Raw genomic sequence first — 27,608 nt, 5'->3', positions numbered from 1 at the left:
ATCAGAAGGACTCCTGCTTAATCCCCCTTCTGCTTCCTGAGCTGGGGTAGACTTGGAGGCCTAGACCATCAGTTCCCACCCATGGTCCAGGCCCCAAGACTGACTTCCTTTCTCCTCCTCTGAATGGAAGTTCTGCCTGCCCCCCATCCCTTCTGCCTTGGGCTGCCTCTGTGGACAAATCTCTTATAAGCAGCTACTTATAAACTAAGGAAATCATGGATCCAAAGCTGTTTGCCCTCCTTTTCTAGCCTACACTTCACTTTATCAGTATTACATGCAGTTCTGCTGCCTCCGTTTGTACTTTTTGACTTCACATGCCACAGTTGGAAGAAACTGGATTTATTTTGTGTTCTGTTGTACAAAATAAAATCTGTACCTTTTTCCTTCTGCTGATTTCTGCAGTGATTGAGTGGGTGGAGCTTTTTTTTTTCCTTTTCCTTTCTGTGTTTGTGTTTCTGGCCCCCTAAGCATCTCCCAACCCAGGTTATCAGCCATCACCTGGGGGTAGGGAGCAGCCAGGCAGCCTCTCAGGTTGCACTCGGTGAGCTGACCATCTTCATGGATGAAGGTGGTGATAGTGGCAGGTGGTGACGGTATAGCAGAAGTCATAACCCCTCCCCCACACACATATCTCCTAATCTTGGAACTGCATTCCAAAACTGTCTCTTAATAAAATAAAAAAATTCTTTCCAGTAGCACCTTAGAGACCAACTGAGTTTGTTCTTGGTATGAGGTTTCGTGTGCAAGCACACTTCTTCAGAACACGAAAGCTCATACCAAGAACAAACTCAGTTGGTCTCTAAGGTGCTACTGGAAAGAATTTTTTATTTTGTTTTGACTATGGCAGACCAACACGGCTACCCACCTGTAACTGTCTCTTAATAGGTACTGCTAGATCCAGAGGTATAAGAAGTATTAGAATTGGCTTATTTCATGTATTTTCCTTCATTTTGAACTGAGTTTTATATTGAAACACAGAATGTAATTCTGCAATCTCAGCTCTTGTTTGTGACTTCCTGGCTCCAATGGTCCGGTATAATGAGCCTCCCCCCCCCATACTTGGGCCCCATCTGCACTACACATTTAAACCACTATGCTGCCGCTTCAAACAATCCTAGCTTCCCCCAAAGAATCCTAGGAACTGGAGTTTGTTAAGGGTGCTGACAGTTGCAAGGAAACCCCTAGTCCCCTCCCAGAGCTACAGTTCCCAGAGCACCCTGGGAAGACCCTGCAGCCTCTTCAAGAGAGCCCTACAGTTGCCACCAAGGATTGGCGTATTCTTCACAGGTGCATTTACCACCTCAGGCCTTCTGTGGGCATACAGTGCCAAGGACAGGGTCTCACCGATGAGAGAACCCCCCTGTTCTCATTGAGAGACAGGGGTGCCACCTTCCTTCCACACAACGGGGGTTTTCTAGGCTTAGTTTCTTCTGCCTCAGGTGAAATTGTTGAATGATGCTCTGAGAGGTCACTGGACAAAAGAGGAGCCTTTGAAGAATAACACATTTCTTCCACCACAATAAATCTTCCTGAGTTTCAGGTGCCACAAGACCCTATTTAGGGTGTGTATTTAACATTATTATGCACTTCTTGGTGTTCTATCATGTACAAATGGGACTTTTAAAAATTGTTTTCAAAATTAGATATAGTTGCCTGGCTTTAAAGCTTAAGAACTTCAGCCACCTCTGATCTAGGTCATGATTTTACCAGTTTTGGGGGGGGGGGGCCTTTCATATAGGTGAGAGGTTGGGCAGTTTTGTAGCTGGCTTTAGCAATTTGCCAGCGAAGGAGACAGCACCCAGAAGGTCAACAGACTACTACCAAAGTCTAACCCACAAGCTCCTTTTATTGCTTTGAACCCTGAGTAGCTGAAGACCACAAACTGTGGCTCTTCCCATCTCCTGTGTGAATCTGGCACCCCCCTCAGGACTTCTGGAAGGGCCTCATGTTCTGCCTTTGTATCTCCTCTTCCTTACCAAGCGACAGTTTTTCCTTCCCAGTCTAAAAAGGTTCCATTGTCCTGGGCAGAGAGGCGAGAAAGCACTTGGATGATCCCTCGGGTGCTGGTGGCCACACTCAAGACACCCTGGAACAAAAAAAGTGACATCATGCTGCATTATTAAGTGGCCAAAAGCTGCCATCTGTTCTACCCACCAGCTCCACAGAGGTCCCTGGCATTTGCAGACGCAAGGCTGGCACCTCCTGTGGACGTGCCTGCCTGCCTGCCTGCTGCAAGAATCTGGTTTGACTGACAAAGCAGCCTTCTTTCAGCAGTGCCAGCCCATCGCCCTGGGCATACTGGAGCAGCCTTGCCAGGCAAGGGATGAGGCAAAGGATGCGGGGGCGAAAGGCTGCAAATGGGATTTGAGAGGAGGGGTGCTGAAGGCTGGGATGTGGCACCACACCAGCCTGGGTGGAGGGCATGGAATTATTGAGACAGGTGGAAGGAGGTGCCTTGGGAAATTTTGGTGTGCCCCTCCCCCCTAAAATGCAAGCTAAACTTTGCTTCGCGGTATAAACTGAGCCCAATTTCAGCCTCCCTCTGCTTGGGAACTGGTGGGAGGGAGATGCTTGAAGTAGGCCTTGCTGCACCACTGCTTCTCAGGAAGAAGCTATGTTTCACCCCTGGCTCTTACAGCTCCTTCCACTGATACATGAACTTGCCTAGTGGGACTGGGAGATACCCTGCCATACGTTTCCATGGGGCTGCAGCACAGCCCTGCTCCCCTTGGTCACAATGGCTCCCCAGAGCTCTCGCAAAACAGCCCAACTCCACGTGGTTCCCTGCTTGTGTTCCTGGTGGGGCAGAGGAAGAGGGCAACTGGCAGCCCTTTTGGCCTTGTTTCATGTGGAAAGAAGATGCCCCACTCACTCCTGGTTCTGGCTCTACCCAGTACCACCCTCTGGCCCCTGACAGATGACTCTATGGGAAAGTGGCCCTCAACAAGGAAACAGACCATCTCCTCCCCCCTCTACTTGCCTCCTTCCTGAGCCATGGGATGCCTCCACCCTCCCCTGCTTTATGCTGCCTATGGGTGTTAACCAGATGCCATTCTGGTTGGGCACCATTTCTTAGCCAGTCAACAGCAAATACAGATGGTGTGAGGGAACACACCAGGGAAACCAGAAGATCCAGCTCCTTGATTGCATTAATGATGAACCTGAATTTTTGTCCAACTCTCACCTCAGCCTCATCCCATGGAGACATTTGCATCTTGGAATCTGACCCGTAGGCCCCCAAACACTGCCATGGGGGGGGGGGTCCACTCAAAAGGTGCTCAGAGGGAACTGCTGCATGGAAACCTTGCAGGCTGCGTTTCCTCTGCTGCCGTTGAGCTGGATGAGGCTGACCTCATCTGTGACCTCCTGCCAGTGACTGTGCAGTCCAGGCAAGTAAGGATGATCACATGCTCTCACTTATTTAATATTCCCTAAGTGCCTCTTTCCAAGCTCCCACAACAGCTTAACTGGTCTGTATGTGAAAGCTTGTGCCTTTTTCATCCCATGGGTACACAAGGCTTCCCCTGAGGGTTGTAGAATTCACCCCCCTCCCCTTTCTGTTCATCCTCTCTGTGACCTTAGAGTAGCGAAGTTCAGGAGGGTCTGAGCCCCCTGCAGGCACATCAAAATCCACCCTATATCGTTGCTCAGAAGTGGGCCCTGAGGATTCTTCTTTGGAGGTGGTCAGGCTGAAATCCACAGCGCCATGTTCCCCCACACTGCATTATCACTTGGGCTGGTGACTACCTGCTCTACTCCAAGGTGGGTCTTCACTCCTCCAGGGTGGATGGATACACACAGGATCCCCCAGGGGCCATACCCGAGAGACTGGCAGCATGTCAGCATGTTCAGAGCTGCCTGCAGAGGAAGAAGCACAGTCAATTGGGGCATGTATGTATGATGTTTCTAGGGGTGGTTTTGAGCTCCAGGGCAGGGAATTTCAAAAGTTTATATAGGAGTTCTCAGTCCCTCCTGCCTCCAGCATGTGGTTGTGAGCACCCTGTTGCAACAGCAAATAAAGATCAGGCTTACTAGCTGCTTTGCTTCTCAATATTCTCTGGTTGGCCTCTGTTATTTTCTCCTACCGATAGAGACCCTACAAAAGGTCTCTATATGGGCTCTTGGGTATCCCATAAGGGAAAACGAGCAATTTTTCTTATAACAATTTGGCGAGCCAGGCAGGAGTTTCAGTTGCCCAGATTCTGGGGGCGAGGAAGGATTGGTGATCCAGCGCACACCAGGCCATTTGCCAGGAGGAGCCACCAGTTATTTCCAGACCCTGAGATCACTGGCATTTCAGCAGGGCTAACCAGAGGAATCAAAGTTCAATGAGGCCGGCCTTAAACAACCAGTCAAGAGATCTCGGGATTGCCAGGAACAGCACATGCGGAAGTGAGTATGAGAGAGAAAATGGGGAATTAAGGAAACACGGGTAGTGGGCGAACTAACTGCAACAACTAAAAATCTTCTCTATCTTTGCCATCCAGTAACAAAGGGGGAAGCTCAGCCTGATGCTTTCAATTAAACTGCATAAGATGGGATTTAAACTCTGTTCAGCCCTGCACTTTTAAGCACAAGTGGTAAGCTGATCCTTTTGTCTGTTAAACCCCCCCCCCCGGTGGTCTGCAGGGGGATAAGATATAGTTAATTATAGTCCCTCATCTACCTAATAAAATTTATCAAGCTCTTCACCACCCATGGGGCTGCTAAAGAAAACTCTGTGTGCCCTGAGCAAAGGTAGAACTGATGGATCCCAGGCCAGGGAGCACCCTTCTCATCAACTTCCAGTCATAGCTGTCAACCTTTCCCTTTTTTGCGGGGAAATTCCCTTACTGTAGCTTTGGGAAACAGCAGGGAGGGTTGACAGCTATGCGAGTCCCAGTTGGTGTGAGAGGACTCTGCCATTCTCTGCATTTTATATCATTTATTTGCTTTAGCGTTTTGAAATTGTAATCGACCTTAGGCACCTATAAATACATCAAATAAACAAAGCTATTTGTCCTCATAGATAGTACAGTGTGCCTCAGATTCACCCTATGCCCCAGTCATCTTTCACTTGACCTAAAGACCACCCCTCCCTCTCCCCCCCTCTCCTCCCCACATCCTTCAGAAGTGGTACTCCTGGGCTCCTTGGCAGGAGTCCAGCCTCTCCCCCTCCTTTCCCACCTTGCTGCAGCGGTAGCTGATGTCTTGCCTCCACTCCCACCCGTCAACGAGTGAGATGGAGCCGTAGCTGCTGGACATGTTGACCACGGCGGCTTTGCTGCAGCTCATCCCGCTCTGCCTACTTTTCCGAGCCGCCGTTTTGAGCAAAGGCAAGAAGGCCTGTAAAGGGAGAGAGAAGCAGCACCCGTCATCCATTGTTGTGCTTTACCCTACAGACCCCCACCCCTCTCATTCTCTCTACTGCTAAGAAGCCTCAATTCTTTCCTCCATTCTTTTCAAATTAGCTGAAGGTTAGTGGGAAGAGGCCCAGAGCTGGAGAACTGGCTTATGGGTAGGATAAGTGGACTTGCAAGGGTTTTAGCTAACTCATTCCTCACCTGACACACCAGCATGGGCCCAGTCGTGTTGGTGGCGTACACGGACAACATGTTCTGGGCGTTCTCAGAGCTCAGAGTTGTTTCACAAGCGATAGCAGCATTATTTATGAGCAGGTTGAGACCACAACCTGCCACACGCTCTTCCACTTTCTTGGCAGCTTCCTTGATGCTGTGAGGATCTGTGACATCTAAATCAACAGAGGAATTTAACAAGTTTGCCAGCTGCTGCCACTCTGCCGCTTCCCGTGGCAAAAAGCAAACTATTGCTGGTAATTCTGCAGTTGTAGAGAACCAGGGTAGGGTTAAGGAGAATGGCAAAGATATAAAGGTAAGAACTGAATTCAAATCTTTCTTTGGGCACTGTCTATTATCCTAGTGGGTAGCGCTGTGGTCTAAACCACTGAACCTCTTGGGCTTGCTGATTGGAAGGTCGACGGTTTGAATTCCTGCGACCAGGTGAGCTCCTGTTGCTCTGTCCCAGCTCCTGCCAACCTAGCAGTTTGAAAGCACACCCGTGCAAGTAGATAAATGGGGACCGCTGCAGCAGGAAGGTAAACAGCGTTTCCGCTCGCTCTGGCTTCCGTCACAGTGTTCTGTTGCGCCAGAAGTGATTTTAGACATGCTGGCTGCATGACCCGGAAAGCTGTCTGTGGACAAATGCCGGCGAGATGAACGCCTCACCCCATTGTCGCCTTTGACTGGACTTAACCGTCCAGGGGTCCTTTACCTTTTTTAACCTTTCCCTAGCCTACCTCAGAGCGTTGTGTAGATTAAAGATGGGAATTGTTATCTGCTACCTGCGTTCTTTGGAAGAGGTGGAGGAGTTTGGAAAGACGAGGAGCAACAAGAAATGGGTTGCCAGTGGGAAGGGCAGTGTAAGATTACCATAGCTCATGGTGGGTACATACCCAGTTGAAGTAGAACAAGAGTTGAGACATTTGAATACCTGCGAGCCATTTCCTTTAATACCTGGAGAAAGATAAATCAGTTTGAGAAAACAGGCACGTTTTACATGCTAGTCCCTAGCAAGCACTTTCTCCAAAATTCAAAAGCAACTGGGCTAAGTCTTGGGGAGGAGATAAATGGAATCCGTCACATTCCATTTCTGTAGGGAGTGGGGCAGGCACCTGTTATATCAGGCCCAGTTTCAAAGTCACATTTTCTCCTACCCCCTGCCCAGTTTCCATATTATTATTATTATTATTATTATTATTATTATTATTATTATTATTATTTTCTTTGATAATAATTTTATTAGTTTTCAATTACAATCCAATAATAGCCTCATTATAACAATATCAATTTATAATACAGTTATTAATACCAATAGTTCAAATACTGAATTATATAATTTAGATAAGGCAGCCCCCACGTGCTAGAATTGATGGCTTGATTATTTGCTTTATTTCTGCGTTCCAAAATCTTAATAATTTGCATTACATTCCAGCCATAATAATAATCCCTTATACAACAATCGCAGTATTAATAACTTCTATTCATGTTGACACTTTAAATGATTTATAAAACTACAAGTGAGGAACTCAAACTATATCCTTGTTCTTCCTGTGTGTGGCAATTATTCTGTCTGTGGTGGTTCTTCCTATCCTTGTAAGATGTTATGCCTTTCTTTCCCACGGTTGTTGCTGTTATCTATCATGCCTTGGGTGAAGCTGATACCCCATTTTTGTTCCAGAAATTTCTCCATTGCTCCATCCTATGCTTTGTTGTTTTTAACTTTAGCAACAGCTGCAAAAGAACACTCTGTTCCAGTAAATAATCTGTTGTCACCATTCTCTTTTTCTCAGCCTGGGATGAAGAATAGTCTGTTGAACAGCAGATGACCCAATCCCAATAAAGAACTTAATCAGTTCTTTGGCAGTTCACACACTCCTTTCATCCTTCTGTCCAACTGAAGATAAATGAGCAATTATACTTCCTATTAAATTAAATTCCAAGTCCTCTTAGCATTATTCAGTTCACTCCATTAATAATAAAGGATGGAGAAGAGTCAGCTCTAAGTTATGCACAATAGAGCTTCCCCCCCTTTTTCTTTTTCTTTTTTACACACACAGTTCCGTTTAATATTCTATTCCATATTTATAATCCAGTTTCTTCCGTACTCGCATGTACAAATATAATTTGAACTAGACATTCAGAGGAGGTTTGCCAAATCATAAATGTAGAGAAGAAAACTTTAAATAAATTTTTAAAAAGGCTCCCCTACCCCTGCCGTCTTTTCCACCGAATGAAATTTTATCTCAAATTCAAACCTTAAAGTCCTTGCCATTGTTTATATTCCACAGTTTGTGATCTAATCTTTTTCTAGCAGGCGCCTGTATTTTAGTCCAATTAAACTCTTAATTAACAGGGGAACCTCTGCTTCTTAATGGCTGTGTTGGTGGGTTTTCAGCAGGCGAAGTTTTGCACTCAGCGCCTCTCTGTCTCCTGCAATCCATGCCAGAGTGAGAGCCAGGTACTGAGACAAACTGCGAGTAAAGTCTGTTCCCCCTTGTCCCTGGGGGGAATTTGCAAGGATAATTACCCTCAATCATCATTGTTTTTCCTTTGCCAACAATCTCCCACTGTTGTGGGAGCTGCCTCCATTAAGGCGGACCAGAACCCTTTTTTATTTATTTATTTATTTATTTATTTACATTTGTATACTGCCTCTCACCTGAAGATCTCAGGGTGATTCACAACTTTGAAAAATTAAAAATGAAAGCACAAAATAAATATACAATATAAAAGCACAAAATAAAAACAAGTACAAAAAACCAAACAATAACCCCAGGTAAAGGTAAAGGTAAAGGTAAAGGGACCCCTGACAGCTATGTCCAGTCGCAGATGACTCTGGGGTTGCAGCGCTCATCTCGCTTTACAGGCTGAGGGAACCGGCGTTCGTCCTCAGACCAGGGGCGTTTCTAGCGGGAAAGCCAAAAGGCACCCCTGGGGGTGGGGCATCGCGGCATGTGTGTGTGTCATGACGCACAAACGCGCACAGCACAACACCCGCCCCTGGGGATGCCGGGCGGCGGCTTCGGGAGTCTCTGCGGGCTGCAGAGACTCCTGAAGCCGCTGCCCGGCACCCCTTTGTGCGGCCCGCCCCTTGCCTCCATGCCGCAGCGAAAAAAGCCGCTGGAAGGGGGGGGGCTATTTTCGGCGCTGCCAGGGTGGCGGCCAGCGAGGGGGGGGTGACACACCGCCTTCCTGGCCGCCCCTGCGGCTCCACCCCGGCAGTGCCGAAAATAGCCTAAAAAAGGAAAAGAAAAAAGGCCGGGGGCGGAGCCACCGCCCAAAGTGTCACCCCCAGTTGGGCGCTGCCCGGGGCGGACCGCACCCCCCGCCCCCTAGCTACGCCCCTGCCTCAGACAGTTTTCCGGGTCATGTGGCCTGCATGACTAAGCCGCTTCTGGTGCAATGGAACACTGAAACTAGAGCAGTGCACAGAAATGCTGTTTACCTTCCCGCCGGAGGAGTAACTACCGGTATTTATCTACTTGCACTTTTTGGCATGCTTTCAAACTGCTAGGTTGGCAGGAGCAGGGACCCAGCAACAGGAGCTCACTCAGTCGCAGGGAAGGTTCTGCGTGGGGTCACAGGTGGCAGCTGTTTAGTCTGCTCCCTGACCAGCCACTTTCTACTACAAATTTGCAGAGTTTTGGAATGGAAAGGGATGGTGGCTTTGCTGCTTTAGAAGTGCACCCATCACTGGCTCCACTTTAACTTCTAACTTTTAACCAAAACAACCCCAAACACTTCAGTACTTAGCTCAGCCAACACAAACTGCTTTTGAACCAAATGCAGATAGATAGATAGATAGATAGATAGATAGATAGATAGATAGATAGATTTCAAGATGGGTGCACGGATGCGAAGGCCTTGCTCCGTAACTGCTTGACCAGTTGCCTTCAAATTTGGACACAACATTCCTTGGCAATATGGGTACCTAGATTGCAAAAATATCACACCTTTCCCAGGTAACTCCGTGAATTTGTGCAAAAAGCGCCCTCCAGTGGACGTCAAAGGAACACACGCTTTACAACAACAGACTTCAGAAGAGGGTGGGAGGGGGAGCAGAACTTGAGGTCGCTTCAGCCAATAGGCTGTTGGTAGGGGAGGGGCTGAATCAACCTTTAGCTACCACCACCATAACAACTCATTGCCTCAGGCTCGGCCAATTCCCATTTTAAAAAAGTGAGCAACAGACATGAGAGTGCAGAGGTGACGGAAGAAATCACAGCACAGGAGTTCAACAGAACAACCTGTGGAGAGCCAGGCGAAAACGGGGGGGGGGGCGGGACTGGAGAGAAGGGAGGTAGGAGATCAACACAGTTTTGGAGTGACCACGAAGAGTGTGGGGGAGGAAGACGAAAACGGGGGGGGGGGACTGAGAGGAGGCACGCAGAAGTTCATCAGGATAAGCTGTGGGAAACCAGGTGAAAACAGGAGAGAAAGACTGAGAGGCAGGCTTAAGTTCATCGGGATAATGTGTGGGAAACTAGGCAAAAACGGGGGGGGGGGAGGGAAGACTGAAATGGGGCACACAGAAGTTCGTGGGGATAAGCTGTGGGAAACCAGGCGAGAATGGGGGGGGGGGAGCCACAGCAAGGTGTGGCCGGGCCAGCTAGTGTTGTATATATCAATTAACAGAATCCCTATTGTTGCAGTGTAATCTTGTAAAAAATGAATGCAATGCAGGAAAATTTGCTATTTGGTATATCTTCAAGAATGCACATGCAACACCCACCCTTTGGAAGATTTCAAAACCATTCCGTTCAAAAATGACAAGAGTTCAGTGGTTAGAGCCACTGGTTTGCATGCAGAAAGTCCCAGGTTCAGTTCCCAATGTCATCTCCTGGAATTGCTGGAAGAGACTCTCAAGCCTGAAACTCAGGAGAGCCATTACTTCCAGTGTAGACAACACTGAGCTAGATGGATCAATGGGTCTTTCAGTGTCAGGCAGTTTCCCTTGTTACTCTGTAACAGCAGTATCTTAGAGACACTCATTGTAACTGGTTGGATAACTTAAGGATGAAATAACAACCCATTTCTCATTAGCTCTTTCAATAGCCATTCCAGATAATGGAACACCCTCTGCCTGCTTGAACCCTGATTTCATTAATTTCCTCCCCTGTGTAAACCAACCATCTATTGAAGGAGCCTTCTGAAATCTCCCGGCTATTGGCCCTCCCTGTTTCAGCTGGTGTCAATTGGAGTGAGGTTGGCTCCCACCTAGGCTTCTCTGTATTCTTACCCAGATACTCAAGGGGTATAATGGATGGATATTTTAGCCTGCGGATTGGCCAATGTCCAACTGTTTAATCCCATTCCTCAGGTGCTCACCTGTCCTTCGGGTCCATCTGGATGCCGGCAGGTGGCAAAGATGAGCTGAGGTGGATATGGCAGCTGGAGAAATTGCTCCACCAAGCCCAGGCCAATCCCCCGGTCGCTTCCTGTCAACAACATGCTATGAATTCTGAAATCTTCCATGTTGTCTGTCCGTGCGTCTGTGTGTCTCTCTCTCCTCTGACTGGAAGAACCTGGGTGGTGTGGAGATATCTGGGCCATAAGAGACACTGCCCATCTTTAGCTGATATCCATTGTTATGCAAGTTTGCAAAATGTAAATTAAGTTGTCTCGGCACCAGAATAATCACACACGAGCAGCTTTAATTTCAGCAACAAGAAACTATTTAAAATGATGCATCACCCAGATGTGTCAAGATGAATGATGTTGACCTGAATGATGTTGAGGCATTTGAAAAATAGGTCTGATCACACCATCTTCCCTGAAAAGCATTAGCAGTGGATGTTTGATGATGATGTTGACAATGACTTGATCAGTTTGGAGAAGTCTTGTTGCAACTCATAGAATCATAGAACTGGAAGGGATCCTAAGGGTCATCTAGTCCAAACCCCTACAATGTCGGAATCTCAGCTATAGTATCTATGACAGATGGCCATTCAATCCCTGCTTAAAAACATCCAAGGAAGGAGAGCCCATGACCTCACGAGCGAGTCTGTTCCACTGTCAAACAGCTCTGTCAGAAAGTTCTTCCTGATGTTCAGTTAGAATCTCCTTTCTTCCCATAGCTTCCTCCATCTTCCCATAGCTGTCAACCTTCCCTTTTTTTGCAGTGGGAAACAGCGCTGGAATAAGGGAATTTCCCGCAAAAAAGGGAAAGTTGACAGCTGTGCATCTTCCATGTGACAGCCCTTCAGATCTGAGGGTGGCTATCATATGTCCTCTCAGTCTGCTCTTTTCCAGATTAAACATACCCAGCTCCCTAAACTGTTCCTCATAAGGCTTGGTTTATCAACCCTTAATCCTCATTATTGCCCTCCTCTGCACATGTTCCATCTTAATCTTAAACTGTGGTGCCCAGAACAGGACACAGTACTCCAGGTGTAGTATGATCTGTTGATGCAGCCTAGAATAGCATTAGCTTTTTTCCCCTTTTCTTTTTTTTGCTGCTGCATCACACAGTTGACTTGTGTTAAACTTGTGATCTACTAAGATCCCTAGATCCTTTTCACGTGCACTATTGGTAAGGCAGGTGTTCCCCATCTTATATTTGTGCAGCTGGTTATTCCTGCCTAAGTGTAGAATCTAACATTTGTCCCTACTGAAATTCATTCTGTTAGTTTAGGCCCAGTTTTCCAATCTGTTAAGGTAATCTTAACTCCTGTTTCTGTCTTCTGAGGCATTGGCTACGCCTTCCAGTTTGGTATCACCTGCAATTTTATAAGCAGGCAGAGGGCCTTCTCAGTAGTGGCGCCTGCCCTGTGGAATGCCCTCTTATCAGATGTCAAAGAAATAAATAACTATCTGACGTTTAGAAGACATATGAAGGCAGCCCTGTTTAGGGAAGTTTTTAATATCTGATGTTTTAATGTATTTTTAATCCTTTGTTGGAAGCCACCCAGAGTGGCTGGGGAAACCCAGCCAGATGGGCAGGGTATAAATAAATTTTTATTTATTATTAAGCATTCCCTCAGTTCCTTCATTCATGTCATTTATAAAGACACTGAACAACAACTGTCCCAGGACAGAACCCCACTTGTCACTTTCCCCCCAGAATGATGATGAAGAACCATTAATGAGTACTCTTTGGGGTCAGTCAGTCAACCAGCTACAAATCCATCTAACAGTTACCTCACCCAGCCCACATTTTACCAGCTTTCCTTTGCCTGTGTATAATGAAGCCAAGGGGACATGATCACTGCCTCCCAAGGTTCCCTGTACAGTGGTGCCTCGGGTTAAGTACTTAATTCGTTCTGGAGGTCCGTTCTTAATCTGAAGCGTACTTAACCCGAGGTACCACTGTACTTTCACCTCGTTAATCAGTTTCTCCCTTCTGATGAGGACCAGGTCCAAGAGAGATGACCCCCTTGTTGTTTATTCCACCTTCTGGGAAATGAAATTGTCAGTGAGTCAATGGAGGAATTGATTGGATCCTACATTCCTGGCAGAGTTGGAGTTCCACTGCTCCCTCTGTCCCCCTCCGAATGGAATCACCTGTCATCACCACATGTCTTTTCCTTCTCTGGAGAGTGGCAGGAATTGTTCTCTGCACTCTACCTCCCACTGCCACGGCCACCTCAGTGTTTTCTGAGGTCTGCAACCGCTGTACTTAAATGGAATCAATTTTGTAGCTCCAGAGACACAGCATGGCTGCTGACAGTTCTGTTTTTTTGTGCCATGTTCCTCCAGGGGTTTGTCTCCTGCATTGGGCAATCTTCCTCCTACCTAGGGGCACCCCACCTGTATCTCTGTTCCTGGGCAATCTGTTCTAATACATCAAAGGCGTCTGGCCCTAGGTTAGTAAGATAACACAGGTAAGCAATTTTATGTAATTAAAAAAATACCATTGCAAAGAAGCTAAGGCAGCTAATGATATGCAGCCTATACAACCATAAAGGGAAGACATTGGAAGTCCCAACCACATATGAAGTCATTTTCCCTCCTACCACTAGACAGCGCTGCTCCTTTGATGTCACTGTCTGTCTGTGTTTTGAATTTATCACCTGCCACTGGCAGATTTTCTCTTGCCAGATTTCCCTCTTGTTGCAGTAACTACTTAGGACTTTTTTCCCCTCGGGATTTCCAAGTAGAGTGGGACTCCCTTAAACTGGGCTCATTGGTTCTTTGTGTGTGTGTGTGTGTGTGTGTGTGTGTGTGTGTGTGTGTGTTTTGTTTTACTCACCTTCCCGGTATTTCCTCTTTTGTCTTTTCTCACTCTTCCTTCCCAGGCTTTCTAAAATCGCCACATCAATTTCCAATAATAACCCCCAGCTTCAAATCAAATCAAAATGACCAAAGGCTCAGCAGTCTGAGCCTCATTTGTTCCATAGTCTGGTGCCTCTTGGTTAATCTGGAGAATTCCTGCACCAGTAAGGTACTCCTGTATCTAATGTTGGTGTTGTTGATTGTTGGCATTTGTCTGTCTTGAGAGTCAATGGAGTGCACCTCCAGGGTGGAGTCAAATCTCTGTGTTAGCAGCACCAAAGCGACCTCCCTGGGGAGCAAGCCTGGGTAGTGTGTTTGGAGGTCCTTGGTTTCACTGATGTGGTCCAAAGGAAAGCAGAGCAATATGTTTGGCATTGGCTTGGCTGCAGGAGTTTCCAGGAGGTGGTGTACAAAGTGCCATCTTAGGGACTCTACTCCAGATTGTGTAGGGTTTATTGTGTAGGTGGACCCACTATTAGTCTCATCTGTTCAGTCCGCCTTTCTTTCCACACAGAGGAAGTCCCTAACTCACAGAGAGTTTAAGATATGGTTACCAGATTTTTTTCAATGAATCCAGGGACACTTTTTTTTTTTTTAACTGAGTAGCAACAGGGAGTCAGTAGTGGGGATAGTGAAGCAAAAGACCCTGGGCCCAAGCACACATGCACATTGTATAAAGGTGCAAAGCCCTTCTTTCGCACCCTGTGAAACATAAATGCGCAACTGGGCAACGGCCGGTTGGCCAGGACTCCCAAGCCCCCCCCCCATCAGTCAAAACAAAAGGGGCAGGAGGCAGGAGATCTGTACCACCGGTTGTCCCCAGTTCCCTTTTGGCAGTGGTGGCTGCAGCAGCAGTCAGCAGCCCGGAGCCAGCCTGGTAGCGCAGTTGGCTCTGGCTGGCTTCAGGAGCTGCTCACTGCTGCGACGCCCACCATTTTTCCTCTCCGGAAGTCTCCATATGATGTGTTGCGCACAAGACACATAATATGGGGACTTCTGGAGAGGAAAAATGGCAGGCATGATGGCAGTGAGCAGCTCCTGAAGCCAGCCAGAGCCAACTGCGCTACCAGGCTGGCTCCGGGCTGCTGAGGCTGCCGCTGCCACATTTCCCAGGAACAGATTTGCAAATCTGGGGACATTCTGGGGACAGAATTTGTCCGGGGACAGTTTTGCAAATCCGGGGACTGTCCCTGGGAACCAGGGATGTCTGGTAACCCTAGTTTAAGACCCATCAGCTACGCTAACTTGGTTTAACCAGCCAGTAGAAGTCATTCCAAGGATGTGGCCACTTCTAGGAGCCACAGGGCAGCTGTCTACCAGCTCCATCTAGTATGGCAGCTGAGATCCTATCTGCCTTGCCAGAGTGGTAACCAGAAATGGTATCCTTTAGCCAGGATAGTGATGCTGCTGCATTTGCAAGCTCACTCATCTGATGTCCAATCAATTCTAGATAATGGGCATGTGCCAGTCACTCACCAGCTGGAAGAATTTGTTGTGCCCTTGGAATGTTTTGTATTCCAATAGTCACCCTTTCCCCAAACGAGATTGCAGACACGTCTCATGAGGAGAGGCGGAAGGAAGTTAGGATGCTAACTCTGGAGAAGAGAAGGTAGAGGGGGGAATCTGAAAGTCCTCTAAAGGGTGGATGGAACAGTCACAGAGAAGAGGACAAATACCCAATGAGGACTTCTTACATCAGGCTGGGGGCTGGATTCCTAGATTGCCTACAACACACACACACAACTCTAAGCTTTTAGTCCTTTTCACTAGCAACAATAATAGCCTTTTTAAAAGCTTTATAGCAGCTTGGGGTCTAACGCGGAGTAATAAATGAGTGCCAACTAAGGCGCCAGTCCTGCCTGTCAGAGTGACTTGGGGCAACTCCCTTTGAGCTCATTGAGGTTTATTTCCAAGTAAAGGTGAATAAAAGTGGGTGGCAGTCAGTGATGTAACTTCAGGGATGCTTAATAATGGCACCAAAAAAAGCACTTTGGGGCTTTATGCTTGGCTTGATGTTTTACCTTTCACAATGGAAGGTGTGCAGTGAGCAGAATTAAACAATGCCAACACCTGGATTGCTCACCAACCATCTAAGCAGGCTAGCAGGGTAATTAGATGACATCCACTCAGCCCAAGGGTCAGGAAAGGACTTGAAAGGATTCCATTATTTAGTCCCTAAAGCAGCCCAATTCTGAGCTAAGAATACTTGCAGAGTTTGGTCTTGAGTTGTGGCCTAGAAACTTGAAGTGAGCTGGGTAGTCAGCCTTGACTTAGTTCTTACTGTGTTCTGAGAAAACTGTGCTTGAATTCTGAAGGAACCTGCTGGTGTGGAAAAACTCCACGCCGCCTTGTCCGTCTCCAGGTGGGACTAATGCGAATAGACAGAGACCACTTCCATAAAGCAAAACCACCCAGGAGGTTGATACTTATTTCACTGCTGCAGCAGGATCCCCTGTTCTTCCCAAGGTATGGTGGGGGTCATGAGATGCAAATGGCACAGTACCAAAATACCCTTTCTGAGCACTCTGAGACAAAGAACTTTAAATTGATTGGTTACATTTCACAGAAGTATGAGCTTGTGCAGTTCATATGCTCTTATTGGTGATTACATTCCTAACATAACATAACATTTTAGTACCATCTATACCATCAGGTGCCACAGAAAGGCATTAGATATATCAAGACCCATCACACCCAGGTCACCGGTTCTTTGAGCTTCTGTCATCAGGACAGAAATACAGAACAATGAAGGCAAGAATGAGCTGTCTCAAGAACAGTTTCTTTCCTAGAGCAATTTTGGCCTTAAATGGAAACTCTGGACTCTGAAGTCATCTTATTTTATTTGTCATATTGTCCTGTATTGTATTGTATGGTATTGTATTGTATTGTGTTTATCAGGTGTTTTTTTTCTCAGACGCAAAAGCTTTATTAGTTTGACTGCAGATCAAACAGAGAGGAACATTCTAATGTTAAATTCATTTTCGTTATAACTAGAAACAATTACAATTACATGTAAAAGAAAAACAAGTATTAGAAACAATTTACTTATAAAATGGTTTTGTCCTGTAGTAGTCTATGGATCAGTGATAATCAAAAGTGAACAATAGTCTAATTTAGCAAAGCATATTATTATTTTAATACAAAGAGATGGTTGGTATAAGTGAGAAATTCAGGAGCCTTATATTATTTCTGTGAGACATTTGCAAGCAGCCTTGCAGCCTTTCATTACAGGATGATCACACCCCACTTGATCCTTTAAGCTCGCACAGTTGCCCCAATCATTGTTATCCTTGCATGGATTGGTACACAATCCATTGTCACAATCCTTTGGGCAGTCCCCACAGGGCTTTCCTGCTTTCTGGGGGTGGCAATCTTGCCTCTAATGTTCCCTCCAGGACAGTACTGGCAAACATAGTACCGGTAGTACTGGTATTCTTGGTCTGGACAGAAGGCAATAGCACATCCGATTTGATAAGAATTATACCAAACCACCTGAGTGAAATGGCCAATCACGGCTCCTGTCGTCTTTGCTCCAGAAGCATACAGAAAGTTAACTTCTTCATTATACCAAGTCTGAATGCCTTCATTCCATCCCACAAGGGAACTTGACATGAAGAGATTTTCACCACAGGATGTGCCATTTAGTGTTCTATCAGATTCCTCACTGTGTTTTAACGTGCATTGGCTTGCCCACTGTAGTGCCATCTCTTGTATATCATCGTTCCATTCCATCTTCACCATGTTGCTAGCAGATGGTTGGACTTCTCTGCGTAGCTTATCAGTATTTTTTTAAATGTGGAGTGCCTTATTTGAGTTGATATAGCAACCAAGGAATTTCGTTGTTCCCACAAGGGGACAATGACAATAAAGATTTATTCTATTCTATTCTATTCTATTCTATTCTATTCTATTCTATTCTAGTAGACACTGCCCCATTTCCTTGACACGCCCCTTTTCTTATCTGTCTTGTTCCTCACTCATCTGTCTTACAAAGCTCAGGTCACATAAACATTGAACTTCCCACAAACTGGGCTGGGCCTTGCTCAAGTTAACTTCAAAGTTTCTTCACAATGCCTATCAGTTATATTTAATTGGAAAGCATCTTTCATGAGTCACTGAGGAAGATGCTTCCTTGAAATTTTCTTGTAAGGCAGTTCAAATGTACACACTGCTGTGTTAAAATGTTAAGATGTTGTACAATCTTTTGAGTCATCCTAGAACACGGGTGCTATATAAGAAGAATTCTGAAGCCTGCAAAGCAACAGCCATGGAGAAACTTTATGTCCAGAGTGTTCTAGTGACAGGATCCGATCGGGGGATTGGCCTGGGGCTTGTCAGGCAATTCCTGGAGAAGCCGAACCCGCCAGAGTGGGTGTTTGCCACCAGTCTGGATCCTGAAGGACCTAGTGGGAAGGTAAGGTTGGTCCTATCCATTGCACAAGCAGACAGATGGGGAAGTGATAACAAGGAGAAGAAAGGAGCCACTAGAAGCCTCACGCAGTTTGAGGGGGGCTGTCACATAGTTCCAATTCTGTGCAATTCCATTTGCAACTTCACGAACCTACAGTTTGAACGTTTGATTTTGATGATATACTGGTTTTTGAGTTTTGAAAGCCCAACGTTGAAGGGGATGAAACTCAAACACACCAGGGGCTCATCATGCCCAGTTCGCTTTCAGTGTGATCTGCAGGTTCCTCCCCTCACACATGAGATAATATTATGTCAGCTTGATTCTGTGGATCATCTCTTCTTTATGAGGGGGAAAGAATTACAGGCAGTGGACAATTCAGAACATGCCTAACTTCATCTATGTGAAGGTGGGTTTGTCCCACAGAACTTAACATTTCTCTGGCTGTGGTGACAGCATAAAATGGCTCTAGGACCACATTCTGGCTCTCCCACGCTCTCTCTCTGAATGATGGGGAAATGGGAAGAAGCAGAGAGGAGAGTGGCACCAGTTCAATCCACAGAACCTGGATGAAGGGGTAAAGAGCCCAGGGGGTACGGGGGACGGGGGACGGGACGGGACAGGAGCTTTGGTTTGGGGTGGGGTGAGTGGGAAAGGAGAAGCAATTGCTCCACAGAGATACAGAATGAGGCAACCCCTGCCCAGGGTATTCCAGCTGTTTTGGACTGCAGTTGTCATCTGGGAACTGTAGTCCAAAATATCTTTTTTTTTTTTTTTGGCCAAATCATTTAAATTAAAATTTTCAATACAACAGCCAATCAAAATCACATTGAAACATTCCAAATTATTTATACAATTATCATTTTTTTAAAAAATCCAATTCTGCCAAATTATTATTTGATTTTTTGACTTCCCATGCTTCAAATGTAAGAGGTGTAGAACCAACTATTTTCCATTGCTTTCACTCCCTTCCGATGTTTTAACAGCCTCTGATGTATTCCCACAAACAAGATAAATCAAAGCAAACAATGTCTCTGTGTGGATTTAAGTTCATAGTCCACCATAATAAGATCGCCTTGCCCCTTGCCGCACTGATTCCGAAAGCCTAATCACGGAAAGCTGCCAATCCCGATAACATCCAAACGTCTTTTTCACAGCTGTTGCTCATCCGTCTGCTTTTCACTTGTACCTTTTCGGGAGGGTTTGCCAATTATATTAAATGTTAATATATTGTAGATTATTTGAGGCTTGCCTCTCCCTGTGGTATAATGTTGCGCGGCTCAGGTTTCCCTTCCTTCCAAAATGGCATGGCTCTAATTAAACTGCGTCATTTCTAGGAAATCGTCCAAATTCCTCTAATAAAGATCAATCAATGTCAAAGGGGTTCTCTCTTTGCCAAAGTCAACATATTAAAGCGCTTTTTATCCTCTTCCAAGTATTAACGATGTAGCTCTTTATCACATAGGGACAACGCTATTAAATCCTTTTTTCATTTCGACTTCCGGCGGCGACACAATGGCGGAGCGGTCGTGGGTTGCCTCGGCTGCGAGGCGACCCAGTCCGTCCCGGGGGTTGGAGCCCCGCTACCGCTAAGCGGGGCTCCGATGGGGTGCGGGAAGAGCGTCCCGCACCCTGGGCTCCCCGGCTATGCCCACTATGGCTCCGAACCCTTCCCTCGCTCCCCCTGTAAAGGGGGAGTGGGGGTGAAGGGAAAACGGAGCCGGGCTTCAGGGGACAAGCCCCAACCGGGACGCGAAGCGGCGGTTGCCCCCGCGATGTGCGTTAACGTTCTACCTGTCAAAGTTGGAGTTTAAGAATCCCGGTGTCGTGAGTATTGGATTGGATCTGTTTTTGTGCCTTGTTGACGACCTGGGGGACATTTGGAAAGGGAGCCTGCCTCTTTCCCTTCGGGAGATAGAAAATAACCAGCTTAAGAGACTGCTGTTACAGCGATGGCAACAAAGTATTTAAAATTTGATAAGTGAGACTTATGGATTCCCCCTTTGGGGACTAAACTGGTGGACAGTATCTCTTTTTAAAATTTTTGGTTCTTGCGCCCTGGATTCAGGGAAAATGGCCGTGAAAGACTTTGACTGAATGGAAAGTTACTGCCAAGATGGAGAAGTCTGAGAACCGAAACTGCAATTTGACACCTACGCCCGCTTCTGCCATGCTCGGCTCTGTTTTTGACTTGGTTACGAACTGTGAAATGACCCATGAAGAAAGGATTATTTTATTGAGACTGGAACTGCTCAACCGAAAATTGGAAATATTGAACTGTCATATGTCAAAAAAGTTATATCCCACAGAGGAGACTGTACAGGAAATGGCCGCATTGGAGGAGAGCCTTGGCACAGAACTGAAGGGGCTGATTGAACAACAGGATAAAAAGGTATGGCTACTCCGGAGTAATGGATCGTCCCTTGGGGGTGGCAGACCCAGGACGGAGAAAATTGTTATAACTAACTCCCGAGGTGAGAGCTTGGGAGTGAAGGTGAGAACTTTATGTTTATATCTACAAATAAAAGAAGAATGTGATGATGAACCGGAGAGGCTGGGGGGAAAGGTGCGCACCCTGATGTTCTATGCAAGGACTATTTTGGACTTAGTCTGGATCTGTGGTTATGTAAAGAAAAAGGATACTTTGAGGAGCAGCTCTGGAGCAAGACGACCAAAGAAAATGGACAGAAGGGGGATAGGGTGAACGATATTAAGGTATAAAGGAAAAGAATGTATTATGGTAACCTGAAACCGGTGTGTCAAGACTTTAAGTTTTTAGAGAAAGAAAAGAGGTACTCTAAATTTTTGTTACTAACAGCAGTTATAGTGAATGAAGATATTTGTTATGATTTATATTGAAAATAAGGGGATAAGAACCAGAATCTTGTGTGGAATTAATATGAAGTTATAACATGATCTGATCTATGTTAAGTTAAGAATGGGAAAATATTGTTTATTATGAAACAAGATTTGTTAAAAAGAAGCTTTTGATTTTAATTTTTAGATATTTGGATTTTTTAAGATCAAGATGGTATAAGATGTTATTAAAGTAATATTTGGGATTGGAACCGAAGGTGAAAAGGCAGGGGAAGTCTGTACCAAGATTCGACCAAGAATTTTTTTTTTTACAGCATAAGAAGAAGAATTATTGGTATTTGTGTATTTGTTTATTTCTAGTTGGGGGTGGGTTAATGTGGGTGTTATATTTGTATGTTGTTTGTTGTAAAACCAATAAACTCTTATTTAAAAAAAAAAGAGAAATAAAACGGGTGGAAAAAAAAAAGAAAAAAGAAAAAAAAATAAAAAATAAAAAAAAAATAAATAAATCCTTTTTTCATTTCCACACAGTTTATAATTATGGTATCAAATCTTCTCAGCCAAAATCAAACTATCAGTCTTTCAAATCTCGCTTGTTATGCATGGTGAAAGTGGTTCTTCTACGGGGGATTTGCTCGTTATTTATTATATAATAAAGCAAAGTACAATCACAGGGTCTGAGGGCCCCCCCTTTCCGTCCCGCTCCCACATACCGATATGATGGTAAAATCTTCTTCCTTTTCTTTTTCTTCTTGTTGTTCAGTCGTTCAGTCGTGTCCGACTCTTCGTGACCCCATGGACCAGAGCACGCCAGGCACGCCTATCCTTCACTGCCTCCCGCAGTTTGGCCAAACTCATGTTAGTAGCTTCGAGAACACTGTCCAACCATCTCATCCTCTGTCGTCCCCTTCTCCTTGTGCCCTCCATCTTTCCCAACATCAGGGTCTTTTCTAGGGAGTCTTCTCTTCTCATGAGGTGGCCAAAGTACTGGAGCCTCAACTTCAGGATCTGTCCTTCTAGTGAGCACTCAGGGCTGATTTCTTTGAGAATGGATAGGTTTGATCTTCTTGCAGTCCATGGGACTCTCAAGAGTCTCCTCCAGCACCATAATTCAAAAGCATCAATTCTTCGGCGATCAGCCTTCTTTATGGTCCAGCTCTCACTTCCATACATTACTACATTTCTTCTTAGCTGTTCAGTGGCTGGGTTCTTTAGCAAGATACTTTTCCTCCTTTGTTTGAAGCATGCCCAAGAATTCTCACTAATTAATATTTTGAAGCGTTGGGACTCATGCACGATTGGGGTGGCGTCCAGGAGTTCCTCCCCCCGCGGGTGCTATCCGCCCTGACTACGCCCCGCTCCTTCCCCCAGGGTCGGAGCAGGTTTAAGGGGCAACTGCAGGCGAGGCAATCCTTCCCACACTCCTGGGAAGGTTGGGAGGCTCTGCTTACTCCCATAGCAGCCTCTGATTTCCCCGTGAGGGTCGGGAGAGATGTTACTAGTCTAGTCAGCCATTTCCCGTTGTGCATGAGCGGAAGTCCTGTAGTCCAAAATATCAGGAGGTCACATTAGGTTGGCAGATTATGGAGGAGTAGATGACATAGCAAGGGGAACTTCAGCTGCTTGGGATGTGGCCACTTCTGCACTAATATCCTCCACTGGGTCTCATCATTTTGGTGTAAAATACAGGGGTTTCAGAAATGCTTTTTGCCCTTTTGCCTTTTTTTGTAGGAGTTGAAAAAGCTGGCTCTGGATCATCCAAACCTGGTGGTGCTGCAGTTAGGTATGTGTGTTTTCATCCTGCTAACACTGCTGATGGATGCAAAATTTTACACATTTCCCCTGCAAATTCTCACTTACTGTCTTCATCTTCTTGTTGGCATCACGTATAGTTTCATGCCCCCCCGCCCCCAAATAGAGGTGTTCCCGGGCAGCACTGGCACTGTGGAACACAAGCCAAAAATAAAAACTTGCCAGAATGCTCTACTGCTCTTGTGGCTGATGCATGAGTGCAAGCCTCCCAGAAATTGGCTGAAAGCTTAAGCACAGGAACTTAGGAAACTTCCTTCTACCAGCTCCGACCATTAGTCCAGCCAGTCTGATCCTGTGGTGAATTTGTGGTGAAATGGTCATCTGATGGCTTCATCAAGCAGGCAAAGCATAGTGCAGTGTGCTCAAGTGAGGAGCCATAGAAGAAGAAGAAGAGTTTGGATTTGATATCCCGCTTTATCACTACCCTAAGGAGTCTCAAAGCGGCTAACATTCTCCTTTCCCTTCCTCCCCCACAACAAACACTCTGTCAGGTGAGTGGGGCTGAGAGACTTCAGAGAAGTGTGTCTTGCCCAAGGTCACCCAGCAGCTGCATGTGGAGGAGCGGAGACGCGAACCCGGTTCCCCAGATAACGAGTCTACCGCTCTTAACCACTACACCACACATAGCTCAACACGAGAGCATCTACTTTGCCTGCAGAAGGTCCCAAGTTTGGTCTCTGGTACCTTCTAAGACTTGGACAGGAACTACTGCTAAGACAGGGCTAGTTAGCTAAATCAATCAACAGGGCTTGCTCATCGCTATCCCTTTTCTTCAAGCAGATATCCGAGATCTGAAGAGCATTGAGGCTGCTGTGCAGAGAGTCGAGGAGCACGTCAAAGAAAATGGCCTGACATTGCTAATAAACAATGCTGCCATTTTGATCAAGTTTACCTGCTTGGGTAATGAAACAGCCAAGAACATGTCCGACCTGTACAACACAAACACTGTGGGAACCTTGCAAGTCAGTCAGGTGAGGATGTGCCAGGTTTTTTTGGGGGGGGGGCAAACACTTCATTTCTCTGGAACCTTCTGGAAGGTACATGATGAGAGTGAGAACAGGTGCAGGAAGGAAACAGTCCTGTGAAGCTGTTACCTCTCCCAAGAGCCACAAAAGTCCTGGGGATGGATATGTGAGACTTCTTCATCTTAGACCAAGCCTGCTCAAGGCAAGCATGGCCCCAAGTGTCTGCTCAGGTCAGATGATCCTGGTCACAAGGAAGACACTTGGACTTTGGTGGCAACAGGGCAGTGGTGCTGAGGTGGATTTAATTTAGGTTGAGTCTTTTCTGGACTATGGGGATAAAGCAACCAGGCAAGGACTGAATGAACGTGAGGTTGCAATGGGTCATCAGAGAAGGGTACTTTATTACAACCCTCCGCCCTCAAACCTTGTAAGATTCTTCCTGGGATCTGACAAGGGAAGTTTGTTGACATTGATGAGGTCCACTTTTAAACATCAGATAGGGGGCTTGTTCCAAAGAGAGTTACTTTCTAAATGAGTTTTTTTAAAAGGAAAATATATATGCGTATATATATGTGTGTGCAAATAATAATGTTAAAATTAAAAGTATACAATATATTAATGGTATTATTATTATTATTATTATTTATTAACATTAAGGGCTGCAGCTCAGTGATGGGGTATCTGCCTTGCATGCAGAATTCCCAGGTTCAATCATTTGGCATCTCCAGGGAAGGCTAAAGAGAGACTCCTATCTGAAACCCTGGAGAGCTGCTGCCAGTCAGTGTGTAGACAGTACTGAGTTAGATGAATCAATGGTCTGACTCAATAGAAGGCAGCTTCCTGTGTTCCTGTCTGTGTGAATGATACAATAATTATGACAATGTGATGGGTTGTCTGACAGTGACCCTGAACAGGAAGATAAAAGCATGCAAGGAGAAAGACGAGCCCAAACTCAGAGATGTCAAGGCTGCTGTTCTGCCCCTTCTCCTCCTGCAGTTTAGCCCATTCATTTCCACACTTCCCCCTTTCCAGTCCTTCCTTCGCTACCTTCCTGCCACTAGAAATGGCTTCTCTGAGTGGCTGTCCATAGCCCAGGATCTTCCTTCCATCTAATGAGTCCCAGTTGTGCTGGTTTCTCCCAGGCCTTCTTTCCCTTGCTGAAGGTTGCTGCCCAAAGAAACCCCCAAGAAGGGCTGAGCTGCAGCAAGGCAGCCATCATCAACATATCCAGTGATTTTGGCTCTCTGGAGAAAATGAGTGGATGGATCCTCTCTCAAGTCATCTCCTACCGCTGCAGCAAGGTACTTCTAAGGCTGTGTGCTCCTAATGTTTGAAGTATGATTAAGATGTGGAAGATGCAGCTGGTCCAAAACAGCATCCCAAACCAGTTAGTCTAAGGAAGCACCAGATTCCAAGCAGTTTGTGAATTAGCCAAGTTATGAAATTTCAAGTTCTTATGTAGGGTAAATGTCAGAGCCTAGTGAATGTGTTAGGAAATGTGACGTTGATGAGGTCCACTTTTAAACCTGTTCTGTACCAGGGTTTTCATGCGACTTCACCCTCATGACAACAGTGGTAGCTTCTGAAGGCCTGAATTTTTAGTGGCAATGGGAATTATAATGCCAAGAAACAGCATAAAATTTATGTTTGTATAGATATGACCGTATTGTCTACTTTTCATTATTTATTTGGGTGATGTAATGGTAATGGTGATATCATAAAATCATATACAGCCGTTATCAATTGTGCCACCATTACATCACCCAAATAAATGCAATGTCATTGATAATGATGGTCTTGTTTAAATAAATGAAATAATAATTTTGAATGGTGAACTCACCACTTCTTGGCCACACTCAGAGGTTCTGCATTTAACCACCTAGCCTTCTGTGGTCCGGCTGCCAGAGAGTGGCCAGCCCCTCCTCCTGCTGCTGCTACCTGAGTGCTGCTTTTAAGCTGGATATGCTGTGAACTTCTCCAGGCAGTACAGGTGCCCTGTTTGTGGATCCTCACTAACCCTAAACCAGGGGATGCGGCCCAATCGCCTTCTCAATCCGGCCCGCGGACAGTCTGGGAATCAATGTGTTTTTGCATGAGTAGAATGTGTGCTTTTATTTAAAATGCATCTCTGGGTTATTTGTGGGGCATAGGAATTCGTTCATCCCCCCCCCCCAAAAAAAATATAGTCCAGGCCACCACATGGTCTGAGGGATGGTGGACCAGCTCATGGCTGAAAAAGGTTGCTGACCCCTAACCTTAATGCTTGGGAGGGGGGCAGCCAGACCTTGGACACCACCTTTTTGGTAATTATCAGGGCAACTGGACCCTGGTGCTCCTGAGTCTTTGAGGGACCTCTTCTTGGAACATCCCACACCTGATGTGCCCTCTTCTCATAGCACCTCTTGCCCCCAGGTTGCTGTGAACATGCTGACCAGGTGCCAGTCCTTGGAGTATGGTCCGTTGGGGATCCTTTGCATCTCCATGCACCCTGGCTGGGTGAAAACTTCCATGGGGACATGTCTGGTAAGTGACGCCAGATCCCCCCGTTAAAATGCCTTGGATGGTCAGGTATTTTAGTGATTTCCCCCTTAGAGGAAGTCTCTGCAATGGAAGGCCAGGGAGTATCAGGGAGTCTTCCTGGGGGCTCCACATTTGCTGCATAAGGAGCAGCCTCAGATCCATTGCTGAGGTCTTTCTTGGGCAGGTGTAACACTCACTTTTAGCTCCAACTACACCTTAGTCTGGTTGCACTTCTGTAAACCGCATATAGGGTGGTGTATAAATTCAATAAATAATAATAATACCTTGAATTGGAAGATTGCCCTCTTTTAGATTGCAAAAGGCCAGGCTCCTGGGGAGGAACTCCAGCTCAATCAATGAACCCCAACCCTTGTGCAGATGGAGAGGGTATAAACTTGGTTAATTCAACCTATGCATTGGGAAACATTTGTATGATACACTAACATATAGGTAATTTCTTAAGGAAGTGAGAAAGAGGTAAATAGGAGGGGCAAACAAGCAGGGCTCATTCGTACATATCTAAAACAAAAAAAATATTTCAATAAAATAATATAACACAAAAGTTGGAAGCAAGCACAGCAGCAGGTGGCGCTGGTGAGCAGCTCTGGGATTGGAGAGGAAATGCCACAGCCTTCTCGCTTGCACACGTTCATGCATTCCATTGTGTGGCAGTTTATGACAAGGTCTGTCCCTGTGCTCATGAGGGTGAGAGACTGATAGAACAGAGCAGGTAGTCAGCCCTGTCAACCATGGGAAAGGCAGATTCCCTAGTAATTCCCTTGGCGTTTCTAACTGTTCCCTCTCAATTTCATAGATGCCAACTACAGTGAGTGAGAGTTCCAGTGGGATCTTGAAAGTGCTTTCTGGTGTCACTGAGGAAGACGCAGGGTCTTTCCTTGACTGGAAAGGGAATGTTCTTCCTTGGTGAGAAAATGAGTCACAAATCATGGGCCTCCATCCATCCACTCCATGTGTTGGCAATAAAACACAGATAAAGCTACGTGAACTTCCTGAGTTGCCCGCTTCCATGTCTTTCTCGCTTGCTTGTTTATGTTGTATCTAGAAATGCCTGTTGATGCCAACTGATAGATCAAGTTTGCAAGCTGTGTCTGTTTTCAGTTTGGTGGAGGGTAAGGGAATGAATTAAGTCTATACGCTGTTAAGCCAAACCCCCAAGCCCTAGATTCCTTTTGTTGCTCTTTCAACACTTCCTCTTGTTTGGGGTTCTCCTCCCTCCTGCGTGTGGTGAGTGGGGACCCTGTTGCAACAGTTTATTTTCTCTTTAATAAAGATGAGACTTACTAGCCATTACAA

The 27,608-nt window shown here is 45.9% G+C and overlaps 3 protein-coding genes across 5 annotated transcripts; 1 reads left to right on the top strand and 2 right to left on the bottom strand.

Annotated features, from left to right (window-relative positions):
• Positions 1 to 1,716: 1,716 nt before the first annotated feature.
• On the bottom strand, positions 1,717 to 11,259 carry LOC117051173 (C-factor-like). The gene is made up of 6 exons (XM_033157307.1): positions 10,887 to 11,259; positions 6,452 to 6,512; positions 5,544 to 5,731; positions 5,167 to 5,325; positions 3,748 to 3,858; positions 1,717 to 2,086 (listed from the first exon to the last, which is right to left on the bottom strand). The coding sequence occupies exons 1-6, from the start codon at positions 11,109 to 11,111 to the stop codon at positions 1,973 to 1,975; spliced, it is 858 nt and encodes a 285-aa protein (XP_033013198.1). The 5' UTR covers positions 11,112 to 11,259; the 3' UTR covers positions 1,717 to 1,972.
• Positions 4,136 to 27,300, top strand: LOC117051174 (C-factor-like). Of its 3 annotated transcripts, none has more exons than XM_033157309.1 (8): positions 4,136 to 4,392; positions 13,257 to 13,381; positions 17,982 to 18,186; positions 22,729 to 22,780; positions 23,590 to 23,780; positions 24,917 to 25,075; positions 26,187 to 26,297; positions 27,109 to 27,300. In XM_033157309.1, exons 3-8 carry the CDS (start codon positions 18,040 to 18,042, stop codon positions 27,220 to 27,222), a joined length of 774 nt encoding a protein of 257 aa, XP_033013200.1. In that variant the 5' UTR covers positions 4,136 to 4,392; positions 13,257 to 13,381; positions 17,982 to 18,039; the 3' UTR covers positions 27,223 to 27,300. The 3 variants fall into 3 exon arrangements, with proteins under 3 accessions (XP_033013200.1, XP_033013199.1, XP_033013201.1); XM_033157308.1 differs by lacking the exon at positions 4,136 to 4,392 and adding an exon at positions 5,729 to 5,871; XM_033157310.1 differs by lacking the exon at positions 4,136 to 4,392 and having other exon boundaries at positions 13,229 to 13,381.
• Positions 16,807 to 17,985, bottom strand: LOC117051943 (cysteine-rich venom protein helothermine-like). The gene is given in 3 exon segments (XM_033158671.1): positions 16,807 to 17,132; positions 17,135 to 17,546; positions 17,971 to 17,985. Coding segments are annotated over 3 exon segments (609 nt in total). The 3' UTR covers positions 16,807 to 16,950.
• Positions 27,301 to 27,608: the final 308 nt, after the last annotated feature.

This window comes from Lacerta agilis, chromosome 8 (assembly GCF_009819535.1).
Source record: "Lacerta agilis isolate rLacAgi1 chromosome 8, rLacAgi1.pri, whole genome shotgun sequence".
Classification (NCBI taxonomy): domain Eukaryota; kingdom Metazoa; phylum Chordata; class Lepidosauria; order Squamata; family Lacertidae; genus Lacerta; species Lacerta agilis.
This window is presented reverse-complemented; position numbering and strand designations above follow the sequence as displayed.